The sequence below is a fragment of the Carettochelys insculpta genome, chromosome 5, assembly GCF_033958435.1.
Source record: "Carettochelys insculpta isolate YL-2023 chromosome 5, ASM3395843v1, whole genome shotgun sequence".
Classification (NCBI taxonomy): domain Eukaryota; kingdom Metazoa; phylum Chordata; order Testudines; family Carettochelyidae; genus Carettochelys; species Carettochelys insculpta.
The window spans coordinates 107,457,451-107,474,647 of NC_134141.1; the positions used below are offsets into that span (position 1 = coordinate 107,457,451).

General features: G+C 47.2%; 1 protein-coding gene across 2 annotated transcripts in view; it reads left to right on the top strand.

Annotated features, from left to right (window-relative positions):
- Nucleotides 1–17,197, top strand: part of MTMR12 (myotubularin related protein 12) — a 65,836-nt gene that overhangs the window by 45,601 nt on the left and 3,038 nt on the right. The window contains exons 12-15 of one of the 2 annotated variants that reach the window (XM_074995704.1): nt 1,869–1,939; nt 11,328–11,500; nt 12,395–12,562; nt 14,776–14,937. In XM_074995704.1, the coding sequence (XP_074851805.1) occupies nt 1,869–1,939; nt 11,328–11,500; nt 12,395–12,562; nt 14,776–14,937 (574 nt within the window). The remainder of the gene's footprint in view (nt 1–1,868; nt 1,940–11,327; nt 11,501–12,394; nt 12,563–14,775; nt 14,938–17,197) is intronic. The other variant, XM_074995705.1, reaches the window with a different exon arrangement.

Consider the following 17,197-nt stretch of genomic DNA (forward strand, 5'->3'; position numbering starts at 1 on the left):
GGTCATCCCAGCAGACGTCAAAGGCTTCTCAGTACAAATCGGGGGGATCGGACAAAGATGCTAAGAAGCTAGACCTGTTTGGCAGGAAGGTATATTCCTCTCCTATCCTGCGATTGAGTGTGGCAAATTATGGGCGCACCTGGCAAACCGTAATTTTGATAATTACTCCGGGCTTACGCCCCTCATGGATTCACTTCCAGAAGACAAAAAGCCGGTGTTAAAGGCGATTGTTCAAGAGGGCTATGCAGCATCGCAGACGGGAGTCCAGATTGCCCTGGACATGGCGGCACGTTCAACGGCTACAGCAGTGGTCATGCGTAGAGAATCCTGGCCCCAGACGTCGGGTATCTCGAGGGACATACAGGCGAAGATCGTGGACCTTCCCTTTGATACACAAAAGCTGTTTGTAGACTCAACCGACTCGGTCCCTCACTCCAGTAAGGACTCGAGAGCTACACTTGGAAACTCGGACATTTATACTCCCCCATACAGGAGGGGAAAAATTTTATCCTCAGCAAGGATGCTATGCTTACAACCACAGCGTGCTCAATATCAACGGGGCTACGGCCAAGGGCGCTATCAATAGCGGCAACAGTACAGAACTCCTAGGCGACGTTCTCAACAAAGCCCAACGCCCTCAGGTCAGGCCTCAAAGGCAACAAGTTTGATGGGTATGTCGGGGGCTGCACTATCAATACCCTTGCTCAGTGCCACTCTCATGTCATGTTCCGTCATCACCTCAGCCCGTTCCACTCCCAATGGCAAAAGATCACCACAGACATATGGGTGCTGGAGATCATAGCCATGGGTTATGCGATCCCCTACCAGTCGCTTCCACCGACAAAGCCTCCCACCAGGCCTCACCTCAGGGACACTGCCACGAGGCGAGGCTCAATCACAAGATGACTCACCTTATGTTCATAAGGGCGGTGGAAAGAGTGCCGGAATAATTCCAGGGGAAGGTTTTTATTCATGCTACTTCCTACCAGGGAAGAAAACAGGACACTGGAGGCCCATCTTAGATCTTCGGGGCCTCAACCGTTACTTGCGCAAGCAACGGTTTTCGGATGATCAGTTGCCTTGATACTCATGGCACTGGACAATGGAGACTGGGTTGCAGCACTCGACTTACGAGATGCTTACTTTCATATAACGATCCACCTGGCACACAGACGCTTCCTCCGCTTCACAGTCGGCCAGGAGCGCTTCCAGCACAGGGTTCTTCCGTTGGGCCTCTCCTCGGCTGGAGAGGTTGAGACTGGTTGAGACTCGGATGGAGACTGGTTGAGCGCCTGGCAAATACGAGGCTTTCAACGTTATGTTGTTGGCAATGCACCAGTTCCACAATCAGACCGCTTCCGCACATAGGCACTTCGTCAACAAAACGCTGTCAACAGAGGCGCTATACTTGATAAGGGAGAAGTATAATGCTGCTGACTGAACAGCTGAGTTTAGTTGACAAAGTTCCAACAGAGCCCTTTAAGCGTGTAGACGCTTTATGGGTTATGTTGACAAAAGCCACTCGTGTAGTATATAACGTGCCACAGGACTTATTTTAGTTAAAAAGTAGAAATATAAAACTGGTCTTTAAAAATGCACATTGGAAATCAAAACTTCTGTAAAATCAGAATACAATAAAATTTCTGGAACCGAAGATTAAGTTTCAAACATGAATTGTAACTGGTTAAATTTCAAAAGAGAATCTAAATCACAAACTTGATTTATGGAATCGCTACCCAATCTTTCTTCTGATTGGCAAGATTATTGTAACTGAACATATATGAACTGCCATAATGCTGCTTAAACTTAACTAGTTGAAGACCAGATTTAAATATGTGAATTTTGTCTTGTTTCTGCATGCCACGTAGGCGATGTCTGAAAAAAGCAATAGAAGTTGTTGAATATCTGGAAGGACAAAAGACAAATGTTCTACTTGTAGGTAAGAATCTTTAATCAAGATGTGATCATATATGGTAAATCTTATTCTTTCCTAACATTTCTCAAAGAGAAGGTGGAATTTTAAATTCAGTAAACCCTTCACCATTATTTCCCTTTCTTGATATGTGTTTATTACATTTTAAACTGTTTAAACTTATACTCTCTAATGTGTGGCACTTTTTACGTACAAAACTGCCATCTGTACTGCATCTAACTTTTTCTTCTGTTTTGAAATTTTGTATGTGTAGTCTCAGCTTATCATGGAATCACTTGAGAGTGAAGATGAATTATTGAAGGACATTTTGAGTCAAAAGATTTTTATGAATGCTTTTTGGCCTAACAAATTTACAGATTATTAACCTTCTAATGTAGTTACACAAACTAAAAAGCTACTTAATAAAAAGCTATTGAAAAGTTGTACCTATGCACTATGTTTGTATCAGCATTTGCTCAACTAATGTGTGTTAATGATTGTGAAAGGGGGATAATGGATTAATTTGGTTTATGCAAAAAGGCCCAATAATTATCTGGTGTATGGCCATTTTGAGAATAGTTTCTGCATTTACACGAACACATCAGTTAACAGTGAATGAAATAACTTATAGGATCAAGCCTGAACTATAATCTAAAGCAGGCGTGTCCAGCCCGCGGGCTGCATGCGGCACTGGACAGCTAGTAATGCGGCCCCACAAGATGGTAAACTTTTAACATTATTATGTGATTTATATACATTAACTATATTACATATTTTATATGCAGCCCAAGACAATTCCTCTTCACTCAATGTGGCCCAGGCAAGCCAAGAGGTTGGACATCCATGATCTACAGTTTAGGCCACATAGTTGTTTAATTGCAAAGTAGACTTTCCCAGACATGCTAATTTCCTCAAATTGCAGATCATCTGTTAAAATACCATAAACCGAGACTGGGATCTCTGTCTTGTATTGAAAATATTAAAAATTAATAAATAAATATTAAACTAAGATGATATTTTTATGTTAAATAATGGAAGGTATTTAGGGTACAGTGGTTTGAAGCAGTCAGGTATTAAGTGCTGGCAAAGGTTCTGCATATCACCATGGACAGGTGTTTGTCACAAAAGTCTGCAATCTCATAGAGAAGATAGTGTTGGAGGTAAAGAAATATAGAATACAGTAAAACCTCGAAAGCGTAACTCAGAATTGCACATTAACTTGCATCAACTCAAAATATCATTCTCCCCCCACAGCCCTGGCTCAACCCCCACCTAGCCCCGCATAGCTCAACCCCTGCCCCCAGTCCTGGTCACCACCTGACTCTGGCTCAACTCCTCTCTTCCCCCCTGTGCCCTGGTTCAACAACACCGCGCCCCCCCCACCCCCCGCGTGCGGCCCTGGTTCCATTCTCCGGCCCTGGTTCAAACTCTCTACACACTGCTCTGGTTCAACCCCAACACACACCTCTTCAAATCCCCTGTGCAGAGCTCTGGTTCCATCTTCCTGCCCTGGTTCAAACCCCCTGTGGCCTGGCTCAACTCCCCCCTCCCCATGTGCAGCTCTGGCTCAGCTCCACCCCCCTGCAGCCCTAACCCACCCCAGGCTTAACCTCTCTGCCCTCCTCCCACAGCCCCACCCCACCAAAAGGCTTAATCTTCCCAAGCTCTCCCCCAACCCCAGGACTTATCTTTCAAAAAGAGCTGCTGCTGCTTCCTTGGCTACAGAACGTGCGTTGTGCCAGGCAAAAAGCCTTCTCCCGACTTATGCAAAATTCAGGTTACACGAGGGTGCATGGGAACGGGACCCTTGTTTAAATGGAGGGTCTACTGTAAAGCAAAGTGAATGAGGCACAATTTAATATACACCTTGTTCCATACTCTCTCCTTCCTTTCATGTCTCTTCCCTGTAGCTGTTCTCTTTTTGTCATTTGTCACCTCATCCAGCCCTCTATCATTACCACCTTTGTGTTCTTTTCTCATCATGAACATTGTATTGAGTGTGGGAGGGTTAAAGCGTGTGAGGACAAAGCAGAAGGATTGCTTGGGAGAGGACCTCAATAATTTGGGGTCTCTCCCTGCTGGAGAAGAGCAGAAACCAGAACTGATGCACAGAAGAACCAAGTTCTTGTTGTGTATTCCAATTAGGTGTGAAGTAGAAGGGATATCTCTGCACAGGATGAGAATCAACAACTTGAGGTGGTTCTTCGAGTGGTCCCCGGGGGTGCTCCACAATAGGTGTCGGGCTCGCTTGGCGCCGCAGATCAGAAATCTTCCAACAGTTTCTCCTGGATCGCGCATGCGCCGGCGTGCGCCACTCCCCCGCGCGCCACTCCCCCGTGCGCCGGCGTGCGCCACTCCCCCGCGCGCCCCCGGCCACGTGCACGATCCGGTCCCCGCCAGTTCCTTCTCATCCGCCATCGGCGGCAGACAGAATCCGCTCAGGCTAAGGCCAGAGTCAGATTAGATAGTTGTTTTCTCCGTGTAATTTGTTGTTTTTGGTTACTAAAAGAAAAAAAAAAAGAGAGAAAGCAAAGACAAAGAATATCAGCAAAAAAAAAAAAAAAGAAAAAAAGAAAAACGAGAGGAGCGGAGAAGAGAAGAGCGGACGTGAAGGCCATTTAGGCCGCCCGCTGCCCCGCAGGCCGGTGATTGCTATTTGGGGTGGAAAGGCACGGATTAAGTGCTAAGTACCCTATTAACAATGAAGGACTCGCCACAATGGCCTCTTCAGGTTTTAAAAAGTGTGAGTCATGCCGCGAAGCTATGCCGGCCTCTGATTGGCATAGCGAATGCATCCGCTGCCTGGGGGAATCACACGTTACCCAGAACTGTTCTCACTGTGCTAAACTCACAGCCAGGGCCAGGAAGGACAGAGAGATAAGGCTCTTGTCCAATAAGGCTCTCCAGCCGGACTTGCCGGAGAAGCCTCACCCAGAAGGGCCTTCTGGGTTCCATAAGAGGAAGGCAGCTTCTCTGACCCCCTCGGTGTAGAAACGGAGGAAACTCTCCCCGGCTCGATCCTTGCCGGCGGGTTCAGCGAGCAGGACGAGCGGCGCACACAGCCCCCAGCCGCATACTCAGGCAAGCGGCTGCGCATGTGGCAGAGGCTGAGCCTCCGGTTACACAACAGTTGGCACACACGGCGCCCAGAGCGTCAGCGAGGCAAGCGCCGGACCTGGCGGCACCAACGGTGCAGGGGCACCAGGCACGGAGCCTGCAGGCACCGGAGGAAGCTACCCGCATGGCACCACAGCTGATTGTGCCGAGCGCGGCGCCGACAGCGGGGCTGAGATCCCCGGCATGGGAGGAGGTGGTGCCAGCCCCCCAGGGGAGGGGCAAGGCGAAATCAAGAACCCGGCACCGCAGCCCATCTCTGGACAGGGCTGCGCTGCTGTTAGCACCAAGCCCTCCCCCTGTGATACACACGCCGCACTGAAGGCCTGTGTCTCCACCGGCTTATCCAGAACCTCGTTCTCTGTTCCTCCAACCAATGTCACCATAGCTTGGGCCACCTTCACCATTTGTGGGATTGGATCCCCTGGAGTACTATCACAAGCCAGTTTCACCTCTATCTGTGTCATCGTGGAGGTCTCGCTCTCCCAGATATCGGGGGTACACACTCCGTGGGTGGTCCAGGTCTCCACCGGACCCTGGCCCATGCTGCTATGGTCGTCCTCATCATGCTGGACACAGACACCGCAGGCCTACATCCAGGGGCATGTCCTCCCCCCCCCCGCCCCCAGCCGCTCAAAACCCCCTGGACACTCTCGATCGGTGACGGAAACACAGCTGTCTCAAGGGGAGTTAGTTTTAGAACCCTGAGACTTTCCTTCACAATCCTCCAGGGAGCAAGTGTATCATTGACCACAGGAGCCTGAGGGTTCGAGGGAGGTTTACCCCAGTGGTTCCTCCTCATCCTCCCCAGATGAGGCCATGGCCCCTGGGGATGTCTCCCCCCCCGGATGACCTTAAACAATTTCAGGAGCTATTTAAAAGGGTAGCTTTCATGCAAGACATTCAAACGGCAGAGGTGCAGGAGAAACGTCACAAACTCCTGAAAAATGTGAGACCCCTGGCTTCATCCAAAATTGCTATTCCGCTGGATGAAGCCATTATAGAGTCAGCCACTACCATATGGCAGACTCCGGCCTCTATCCCACCTATGAACAAGAGAGTGGATAAGAAGTATTTCGTCCCGGCAAAGAGCATGGAGTTCCTCTTTAGTCACCCACAACCAAATTCTTTGGTGGTCGAATCGTCCCAGCAGAGGTTGAAGGCTTCTCAGTACAAATCGGGGGGATCGGACAAAGATGCTAAGAAGCTAGAGCTGTTTGACAGGAAGGTATATTCCTCTTCTACCCTGCTATTGAGAGTGGCAAATTATGCGGCACGCCTAGCAAACCATAATTTTGATGATTACTCCAGACTTACTCCCCTCATGGATTCACTTCTGGAAGACAAAAAGCTGGCGTTAAAGGCGATTGTTCAAGAGGGCTACACAGCATCGTGGACGGGAGCCCAGATTGTCCTGGACGTGGCGGACACGGCGGCACGTTCAACGGCTACAGCAGTGGTCATGCATAGAGAATCCTGGCTCCAGACATCTGGTATCCCTAGGGACCTACAGGCAAAGATTGTGGATCTTCCCTTTGATACACACAGCTGTTTGCAGACTCTACCGACTTGGTCCTCCACTCCAGTAAGGACTCGAGAGCTACACTTAGAACCTTGGGCATTTATACTCCCCCATACAGGAAAAAAAAAAAATTTACCCTCAGCAAAGACTCTACGCTTACCAACCACGACGTGCTCAATATCAACGGGGCTATGACCAAGGGCGCCAGGGTGCTGGAGATCATAGCCGTGGGTTACACGATCCCCTTCCAGTTGCTCCAACCGATGAAGCCTCCTGCCAGGCCTCACCTCAGGGACGCTGCCCACGAGGCGAGGCTCAAGCAGGAGGTGGACCACCTGCTACTTCCTAACAGAGAAGAAAACAGGAGGCTGGAGGCCCATCTTAGGTTTTCGGGGCCTCAGCCGTTACTTGCGCAAGCAGCGTTTTCGCATGATCACAGCTGCCTCGATACTCACGGCACTGGACGATGGAGACTGGTTTGCAGCCCTCGACTTATAAGATGCTTACTTTCATATAACGATCCACCCGGCGTGCACACGCTTCCTCCGCTTCACAGTCGGCAAGGAGCACTTCCAGTATAGGGTTCTTCCGTTCGGCTTCTCCTCGGCCCCCAGAGTCTTTACCAAAACCCTGGCAGTGGTGTCAGCCTACCTGCACAGACGGGGTGTTTATTCTTCCCATATTTGGGTGACTGCCTGCTAAAAGGGACCTCGAAGGCAGAGGTCTTACGCATGATACACGTCACAGCGGACACGTTTCTTCGCTGGGCTTAGTCATCAACCTCGCAAAGTCAAAGTCCGAACCCACACAACATATAGAGTTCATAGGGGCACGCATAAACTCTATCACAGCAAGGGTGTACCTACCTGACGCCCGCTTCCGCGCAATCAGTTCGCTGGTGCAAGTCATTACATACAGCCCCACGGTGCCGGTCTTAACGTGCCTACGGCTGCTGGGCCACATGGCGGCAGCGACGTTTGTGGTACAGAATGCCAAGTTGTACATGTCAAGCCTGTAGCATTGGCTGGCGAGCGTTTACAAACCGGCATCCCACACTGTCCACAGGGTGGTGTCGCCCACAACAGATGTGCGCAGATCCCTGGCGTGGTGGGAAAACCCCGAGAATCTGCTAGTTGGGGTGCCTTTTCACCAACCACAAATTTCTATTTTTCTTACTACCGACGCCTCCCACATGGGATGGAGAGCGCACATCGGTGACAAGGTAACGCAAGGGCTATGGTCCCTTGCAGAACAGACACTGCACATATCCATACTGGAGCTCAGAGCAGCGTTCAACGCCTGCAAACATTTTCACGATTACCTACATGGCAAAGAAGTCGGGATTCAATACCAACAATCACTCCAATCAGTCGACAAGGAGGAGCACGATCCCGTGCCCTATGTGCGGAAACACTCCGATTGTGGAGTTGGTGCATCGCCAACAACATAACATTGAAAGCCTCGTACTTGCTGGGCGCTCACAACGTGAAAGCAGATCAGCTGAGCAGGCGCTTCGCAATCACGCACGAATGGCAGATCCTCTCCGATCTGCTACAGTGCATTTTCGTACATGGGGGTTTCCCCAGATCGATCTGTTTGCCACCCAGTACAACAGAAAAAAAAAAAGTGTCCCCAGTACATCTCCAGGGCAGGAGTGGGGCGGGGGTCCCTGGGGGACGCATTCATGTTTTCATGGAAGGGCTCCCTACTTTACGCGTTTCCCCTGCAGCGCTTATCCACAAGGTCTTGCACATAGCCAGAAGGGAGAGAGCTCGCATGATACTCATAGTCCCGCTTGGGATGGGCAGCAATGGTTTCCCTTGCTTCTGTGCATGTCGGACCACCCACCGCTCCCTCTACCGGTGGCGCCGGACCTATTCACGCGGGCTCAAGCATCCATAGTGCACCCGCACCCTCAGGGTCTGCACCTACAAGCATGGCTAATCAGTGGCTCAGCTCCTTAAAGAGCACATGTGCGGAGGGAGCACAACAAGTCCTGGAATGTAGCCGAAGGACCTCCACCAGGAGGACTTACAAACAGAAATGGACTCGATTTACAGCCTGGTGTTCCGCCAAGCAGTTCGCTCCCCTTGACGTTCCTATACCTGTAATATTAGAATACTTATTGGACCTCAAAAGAGGCCGGCTTTCTCTATCCTCGCTAAAGGTCCACCTTGCCGCTATATCAGCCTTTTGGCATACAGAGGAAGGGCCCACTGTATTCGCCCATCCTATCGTTACAAGGTTCTTGAAGGGGCTGGTAAACCTGTACCCTCCTCGAAAACCGCTTCAACCATCGTGGAATTTGGACTTGGTGCTCAGCACGCTATCGGGTCCACCTTTTGAACCATTAGCGACAGTTCCCCTACGTCTCCTTGCGATGAAAACAGCCTTCCTCCTTGCAATTACGTCAGCCCGCAGGGTGAGTGAGCTCGCAGCAGTGATGCCAACGCCGCCCTGCACAGTATTCTCAAAGGAGGCGGTAACCTTAAGGCTGCACCCAGCCTTTGTTCCAAAAGTTTCTTCGGAGTTCCATCTTAACGAACCAATAGTTTTAGCCTCGTTTACCCGAAGCCTCACAGCTCCGGCAAGGAGGCACGCCTGCATCTCCTGGATGTGAGGAGGGCGTTGGCCTTCTACACAGGCAGAACTAAGTCCTTCTGGAAAACGGACAGGCTTCTAGTCTCTCTCGCTCCCGGGTCAAAGGGAGAAGGTCTCTCTTCACGGAGAATCTCAAAGCACATTGTGTCCTGTATAAAAATGTGCTTCGAACTTCGAAAGACCCCTTTGCTGGCCCCGCCCAAGGCTCGCTCCACCAGGGCGGTGGCGGCGTCGACAGCCTTCTTCAAGGGCATCGCGTTAACAGACATCTGTAGAGCGGCGACCTGGTCATCCTACGACACCTTCGCCAAGCATTATGTCCTCCTCGGGTATTCCAAGAGGATACCCGTCTGTCGACAGCAGTCCTCTCGGGGGCAAGCTGCACATAAACCGATTACCCACCTCCTTACTTGGGTTACTGTTGGGTAGTCACCTATTGTGGAGCACCCACGGGGACCACTCAAAGAAGAAAGAGAAGTTACTCACCTGTAGTAACGATGGTTCTTCGAGATGTGTCCCCGTGGGTGCTCCACCAGCCGCCCATCCTCCCTGCTTCGGATCTCTGTCTAGTGTTTTTCAGGAGCATCCGAGGCGGTTGGTCAAGAAACTGGCGGGGACCGGATCGTGCATGTGGCCGGGAGCGGCGCGCGCAGGTACATGCGCGATCCAGGAGAAACTGCTGGAAGACTTCCGATCTGTGGTGCCGGGCGAGCCCGACACCTATTGTGGAGCACCCACGGGGACAGATCTCGAAGAACCATCGTTACTACAGGTGAGTAACTTCTCTTTCACAGGTGATATAGTTATCACTGAAGATGAAGAGAAGCTAGCAAGAATGATGCAAGTGCTAAATGAGGAAGGGAAACGGTATGGACTGATTATGAACATTGATAAAACAAAAAAGGTATTTGTAGATAAGGGAAATAGGAAGGAAGATCAGTGTCGACAGGATCTAACTAGAGAACATAGAGAAGTTCATGTATCTGGGAAGCAACACAACATCTGATCTAGACCAGGGATTCCCAACCAAGGGGTTGTGACCCAAACATGGGTCACAATTAGATTTGTTAAGGGTCGCCAACTGGGCAGCTCCCAGCTGCATGTAGCTCTTAAAGAAGCCATTTGCAATTTCTTAACACTGCTGTCTCCAGCAGCTATCTCTATCACTACAGATAGTAATTACCTTATGACTTGGTGCTGAAAGCTTAACACTTGAGTTAATTGGTTTTAATGACTGTTAACTGCTGGGAGCAGGAGGGCTGGTGGAGCTGCCCAGCCTAGCAGCCCCAGTGAAGAGGCTGCAGGAGGTGGGGGAGTGTCTAAGGCTGGGGCCATTTAGGGCTGTAGGGGTGAGTCTAAGGCTGGGGGTGGTTTGGGGTGCCAGGGGATGGAGGGGGCTAAGGCTGGGGGCAGGGGTGGGGTTGTGGTGGTTTGGAGCTATTGTGTGTTCATCCCCTGTAACATTTAAAAATTGTCGTGTGGCCCCCAGGGGAAAAAAAGCTGGACTCTCCCCACCTTATGCATTACAAAGACAGCTTCCACGTCTTTGATATTGGTAGTGATCCCAGGCAAGCCACTTAATAGTTTCTGGCAGTAATTTTCATGTGCCACCTCCCCATCTCTTCTATGTAGCTGATTTCTCAGTTTATGGTTTTTGTTTGTGACGACCCACCAGCCTCAGAGCATGGGGTTTAAGAGGGGGGCAGGAGGGAGCAGTTTGAGGATGAGTCTTTCCCCACCACAACTCAGATTAAATACAATAATAAAATAATAAACTATACAAAACAAAGTGTTGTTATATTATTAATGTATTTTCCCTTTTTAATGCAATAACTATTAATATAGAAATGTGACTGTGCAGCACTTCATTAGGCTAAATCTCCCCCACAGCAACTTCAAAGTGCCATCTTGTATGTAGCCACAAGTCAGCTGCGGGTACTTTGAAGTGCCTGCGCCACTTCCAAGTCCCTTTACTCCTCTAGTGCAATAGGTATTGAGCATTTCTAAGAAGCCTTTACTTAAGCATCAAAGTCCAAACAAATCTTGGCAAATTTTATCAAAATATTTCCATAAGCATCAATCACATCAAACAAACGTGAAACATGCATTTAGATGGCAAGGGGAGCAATATGCTTCACCATTGTAACGTTTTTATCCTTTATTAATATTACTTTCTAGAGGAAAATGCTTCTGATCTGTGCTGTGTGATCTCCAGTTTAGTTCAAGTGATGATGGATTCACACTACAGAACAAAACTTGGGTTTCAAGGCCTTATTCAGAAGGAGTGGGTAATAGGAGGACATTGTTTTTTGGATCGTTGCAACCATTTACGACAAAATGACAAGGAGGAGGTATGTTTCTGCATTTTTGGTTTTGTACAGCTTCACAAAGCTTGCTGAGTGATGTATGATGATAAGCATTTGGGATAAAAATACCTGTTTTTAAGGTACCTTAATTGCAAATCTCGCCTTGTGGATTTCAGCTATTTGATTTGTCAGTTCTGTGTTTCACTGGAAAATAGCTCTTCTAAAAAAAATTTACCTTGATGACCTGTAACCCACAGGATCAATACATACCTAAAAATTGTACTAATTGGTTAAGTGTTGCATCATTCATAAATTTGCAGCACTGCATACTCCAGAGTTGAAGATACAGCCATAAGTATGCATGTGTACATTCTTTGGAATAGAATTCCTTTTTTTCCTCTGAAGGCGATATAGCTGAATGCCGCAAAGTGCCTTTCTGAAATAGAGAGTGTAGAGCAGAAGCAAAGAATTAAAACATGGAGATTAATTGAAATGAATCTGAAAATGCTACCATTTAGCTTTTCCCTTATTTATAGTCTGGAATTCTAGGAATAAGTTGATTTGTAATTTTATCAAGAGGAGGGAATCAGTAGCCTTTGAAACTTTCTGGCATAGCTCCCAGTGATCCAAACTAATTTCTAGCTTTCACTGCTAACCCTTTGGGTGCTGGCAGACTTGCAGTTTTCCTCACAAGTTTCATGTCTAGTGCAAGAAGGCAAATGGTTAATCTCTAGATTAGCAATTGGCAGGTTAATGGTCCCGTGTATTGAAACAAGTTTGTGAAGTACTTCAGTGCAATTCATCATAAATCCTGGTGGCTGTTTTTAGACAGGTTTGTATTTGTGGGCATTCAGATAATTTAAAAATATGCTGTTTGCATGATAGGATATGATGTGGTGTCTTTTTTCTGAAATTGACTTAATATTTCTTTTTCTATAGGCTCCTGTTTTTCTTCTCTTCTTAGATTGTGTTTGGCAGCTGGTACAACAATATCCTCCGGCATTTGAGTTCACAGAGACTTACTTAACAGTCTTATCAGATAGTCTCTATATTCCTATTTTTAGCACCTTCTTTTTCAATTCACAGCATCAAAAGGACACTAACATGGTAAGGGTGTGATTTAGGGAAGGGGTGTGTTGGAGAACCCTTTTTCCAACAATGTGGGTAATACATAACAAAAATTGACTGGTATTAGAATTAGCAACTAAATTATGTTTTCCAGAAACAATTGAGGGCAGTATGATGTAGATGAATATGAACAGGATGGGAAGTTTGAATGTGCTAAATTCTGGTCCTAATTTTTCCCATTGCTTTGTGGCTTTGGGAAAATAATCTTATCTTTTTGTGTTTTTGCTGTAAGTCAGATATTTGAGCAGGAGAAGTAAGATTGCTATCTGTAATGCCTCCGATACTTCACTGTAGACCTTTTTTATTGCTACTGTTATATCAGATTAGAGATTTATTTATGGGAGTGTAGGACATTAAGGCTGCGTGTACATTGCCCCTCCCTTTCGGAAGGGGCATGTATATGCAAATGAGGTGCTGCTATGACTATTCCGTGCCTCATTTGCATAATAGCAGCCAATCTGTCGAAAGTGCTGCTTTCGAACTGCAAACTAGCTGTGCAGATGGGGTTCCTTTGAAAAGAAGCCCTGCTTTTGATAGCACCCTTCTTCCCAATTTTTTTCAGGAAGGGTGCTTTCAAAAGCAGGACTTTCTTTTGAATGGACCCTGTCTGCGTGGCTTGGTTGCGGTTCGAAAGCAGCACTTTCAATGCAGCAAGTGGCCACCATTTTATGCAAATGAGGTGCTGAATATTTATACCAGTACCTCTAGCATTTTCGATACACTGCATTTACATGCCCCTTCTGAAAGGGAGGGGCAATGTAGACACAGCCTAAGAGTAATTAAAACATCTTAAGATATCTAGCACTATTACACCTGTGGATTGGGTCTTCTGTATTTCATGGGCACAGAATTCACATACTGTGAAAGTGTGCTTGAGAATCCACACTCACATGTTTTGTGTAGCTATCTTGGTAGAAGAAAGTCTTGAAAACATGAGCCAGTTATGAATCAATGCACTGTTGTCCTTTAAGTCTATAGACTGAAAAAAACCCAGCTGATATGCAGTACCTCATTCATCTGTCTGGGGTATTATTGATGGTGATAAGTGTCTAGTCTTTTAGTGCAGATCATTTTAGCAAGCTCAAGTTAATGTACTTATGTCACAATCATGCCACAAGCTTTGTCAGTCTTCTACTTGGTTTTCAGTCCTCCAGTTTCTCTTTTGACAACCTTCATCGTGCAGTTTTCATGGCAAAAAACTGGTATATTGAAAGCACAATAAGGAGATGGTATAAAATGGTTGGTGCTGAAATAAACTGAGGTTATTATATAGATTGCATTAATTTCTCTATTTAAAAATCTGAGTTAATTCTTATTTGGGCTGCGTCTACACGTGCACGCTACTTCGAAGTAGCGGTGCCAATTTCGAAATAGCGCCCGTCACGGCTACACGTGTTGGGCACTATTTCGAAGTTGAAATCGATGTTAGGTGGCGAGACGTTAAAGTCGCTAACCCCATGAGGGGATGGGAATAGCGCCCTACTTCGAAGTTGAATGTCGAAGTAGGGCACGTGTAGACGATCCGCGTCCCGCAACATCGAAATAGCGGGGTCCGCCATGGCGGCCATCTGCTCAGGGGTTGAGAGACTCTCTCTCTCCAGCCCCTGTGGGGCTCTATGGTCATCGTGTGCAGCAGCCCTTAGCCCAGGGCTTCTGGCTGCTGCTGCGGCAGCTGGGGATCCATGCTGCATGCACAGGGTCTGCAACCAGTTGTCGGCTCTGTGGATCTTGTGTTGTTTAGTGCAACTGTGTCTGGGAGGGGCCCTTTAAGGGAGCGGCTGGCTGTTGAGTCCGCCCTGTGACCCTGTCTGCAGCTGTTCCTGGCACCCTTATTTCGATGTGTGCTACTTTGGCACGTAGATGTTCCCTCGCAGCGCCTATTTCGATGTGGTGCTGCCCAACGTCGAAGTTGAACGTCGACATTGCCAGCCCTGGAGGACGCGTAGACGTTATTCATTGAAATAGCTTATTTCGATGTCGCTACATTGAAATAAGCTATTTCGATGTAGCGTGCATGTGTAGACGTAGCCTTGGAGTTTACTGAAGAGTCCAGGGACCTTGCTGCAGAATTTATGTCCAGCTAAGCGGTAGAAAGCGTAGGGCTCAGTCGTAGATTCTGGTTTTCATCGTCAGAGTCTTGTGGAATTCTGTTCTTGGCTGTATCTAACTACTTAATCTGTTTGTTTTGGCAGTCTGGTGACAGCTACAGTGCGCAAAGCAGCCATTTCAGGTTTCTCACAGTTTGGGATTGGTCTGTGCAGTTTGAACCGAAAGCACAGGTTTTGCTGAACAACCCTCTTTATGTGGAGAAGCCAAAACTAGACAAAAGTCAGCGGAAAAGTACAAGATTCAAAGTAAGATATTGGAAACCCCCTAAAAATACATTTCTACTTTTCAAAACAAAAAAGCAGTCAAGTAGCACTTTAAAGACTAACAAAATAATTTGTTAGGTGAGCTTTCGTGGGACAGACCCACTTCTTCAGACCGTAGCCAGACCAGAACAGACTCAATATTTAAGGCACAGAGAATCAAAAACGGTAATGAAGGAGGACAAATCAGAACTTTTTTCTGATTTGTCCTCCTTGATTACCATTTTTGGTTCTCTGTGCCTTAAATATTGAGTCTGTTCTGGTCTGGCTACGGTCTGAAGAAGTGGGTCTGTCCCACGAAAGCTCACCTAACAAATTATTTTGTTAGTCTTTAAAGTGCTACTTGACTGCTTTTTTGTTTTGATGGTATATAGACTAGCACGGCTCCCTCTCTGTTACTGTTTCTACTTCTATGCGAGTCATTTATGCTCAAGACAAATATGCTTAAAACTTGGAACAAAAATTTATGCTGTATTTAAGATTCAAAAGCCCACGGTAGAATCCAAAGGGTTCAGAGAAACTTTGCACTTGCAAGAAGCACTTTTATTTGATCTACCCTGTACAGCTGCAAATGAGTGCAGAAACATTTAGATGGGAGACCTAACCTGAGGTGCTGTAGTCCTAGAGAGGTAGTCATATTTCCAAATCTGAAGAAGTGGGTCTGTCCCATGAAAGCTCATCACCTACTAAATAATTTTGTTAGTTTTTAAAGTGCTGCAAGACTGCCTTTTTGTTTTCTAAGATGCTTTGTGTGGCTCAAAGGATAAGTATAGTGGTACCTTCACTATATTGTTTGTTGTAGTACTAAATCATTTATTGCCAACCTGTGTAAAGAGACTTTACTAGACTTGGTTTGCTGTAGTTCATGAAACATCTAATCCAAATGCATATCTAATTATAAATCCTAATTACCTTAATTTGAATTTGATCTGTTAACTAATGGATCTTAAGATTGTCATGGCATCTTAAGTGGATGGCCATTTTTCTATCATCCAGTAATAAAAATTAACGTAAAATATACTTTGTTTCTATTATGGCATTGTCTAGTGTCTAACAAGGACTTTTGCATCCTAAAATTTCATGAGGTTAAATTTGCTGTGTACGATGAATGCGAACTGCTTAACAAATTACACTCATCCCTCGCTATACGAGCACAATTGGTTCCCAGTTTTTTGCTCGTAGGTGAAAACTCGTAAGAGGGACACTAAATTCCCATTAAAATATGTGTAAAAGTCTCTGGTTGGTTCCAAGTGCTCAGAATGGCAGCAGGTGGTGCTGCTTTTGAAAGGTAAGTGAACCTGGGGTGGGTGGGAGTTAAAGGCTGGGGGCAGTTTGTGGACATAAGTGGGAGGGAGGGTTAAAACATGGTAGTGGGTTGGGTCCATGAGTGGTGGGGGCGGGGTTGGGGTTCAGACTGCTGCAGGTTGGGTCTGTGGGGCTGGTGGGTGGGGGGTTAAGGCTCCAGTGGTTTTGGTCTGCAGGGCCAGAGGGGTTAGCCTGTGGTGGTTTAGGTGTGGCGCGGGGGGTGGTTTAAAGTTGCAGCAGTTTGGGGTCTGCAAGGCTGGCGGGGGGGTTTAAGGTTTCTGCCATGTAGGGTGTGTGGAGCCGGCGGGGGGGGGGGGGCGGGTGTTCAGTTGCAGCGGTTTAGGGTCTGCGGAGCTGGCAGTGGGGTGGTGGTGGTTAGGTTTCAGCAGTTTAGGTCTGCAGGGGTCAGACTGCGGGGGATTGGGGCTGGCGGGGGTCAGGCTGTGGTGGGGTGGAACCACGGGGAGGGGGTAAGGCTCATATTAGTGGGGGAATTCACTTGTCCAGTGAACAAAGGGCAGGTATGTGTGTCCCTTATTTAAGCGACTACTAATAAATAAAGTACTCATTTAACGAGGGATGAGTGTACTGTGATGTATATCTGGACAGCTACAACATTATGCTGAGGAATTGATTTGCAGGCTGACCAGTGTGAAAATATAAATTTTTCTTAGTGTGCATGGGATGCTTGAAATTAGTCCTTTACCAGAATTGTTTAGTCCTTTTAATTTCTTAACATGCTCATAAGATCTGGTCATTTTGCCAAAAAAGACTTCATTGCCATTGATACTGGGTTGCTGTAATTGGAGAACAAATGAGTGAATTTCATTACAAAGCCACGAAATTAAAATAATCAAGTTCTCTCTTCCCCACCTCCCCCCCGACTCGCTGCACTGGCTGTCTCAGTAGCTAGTATACTTTAACATTGACCATATACACA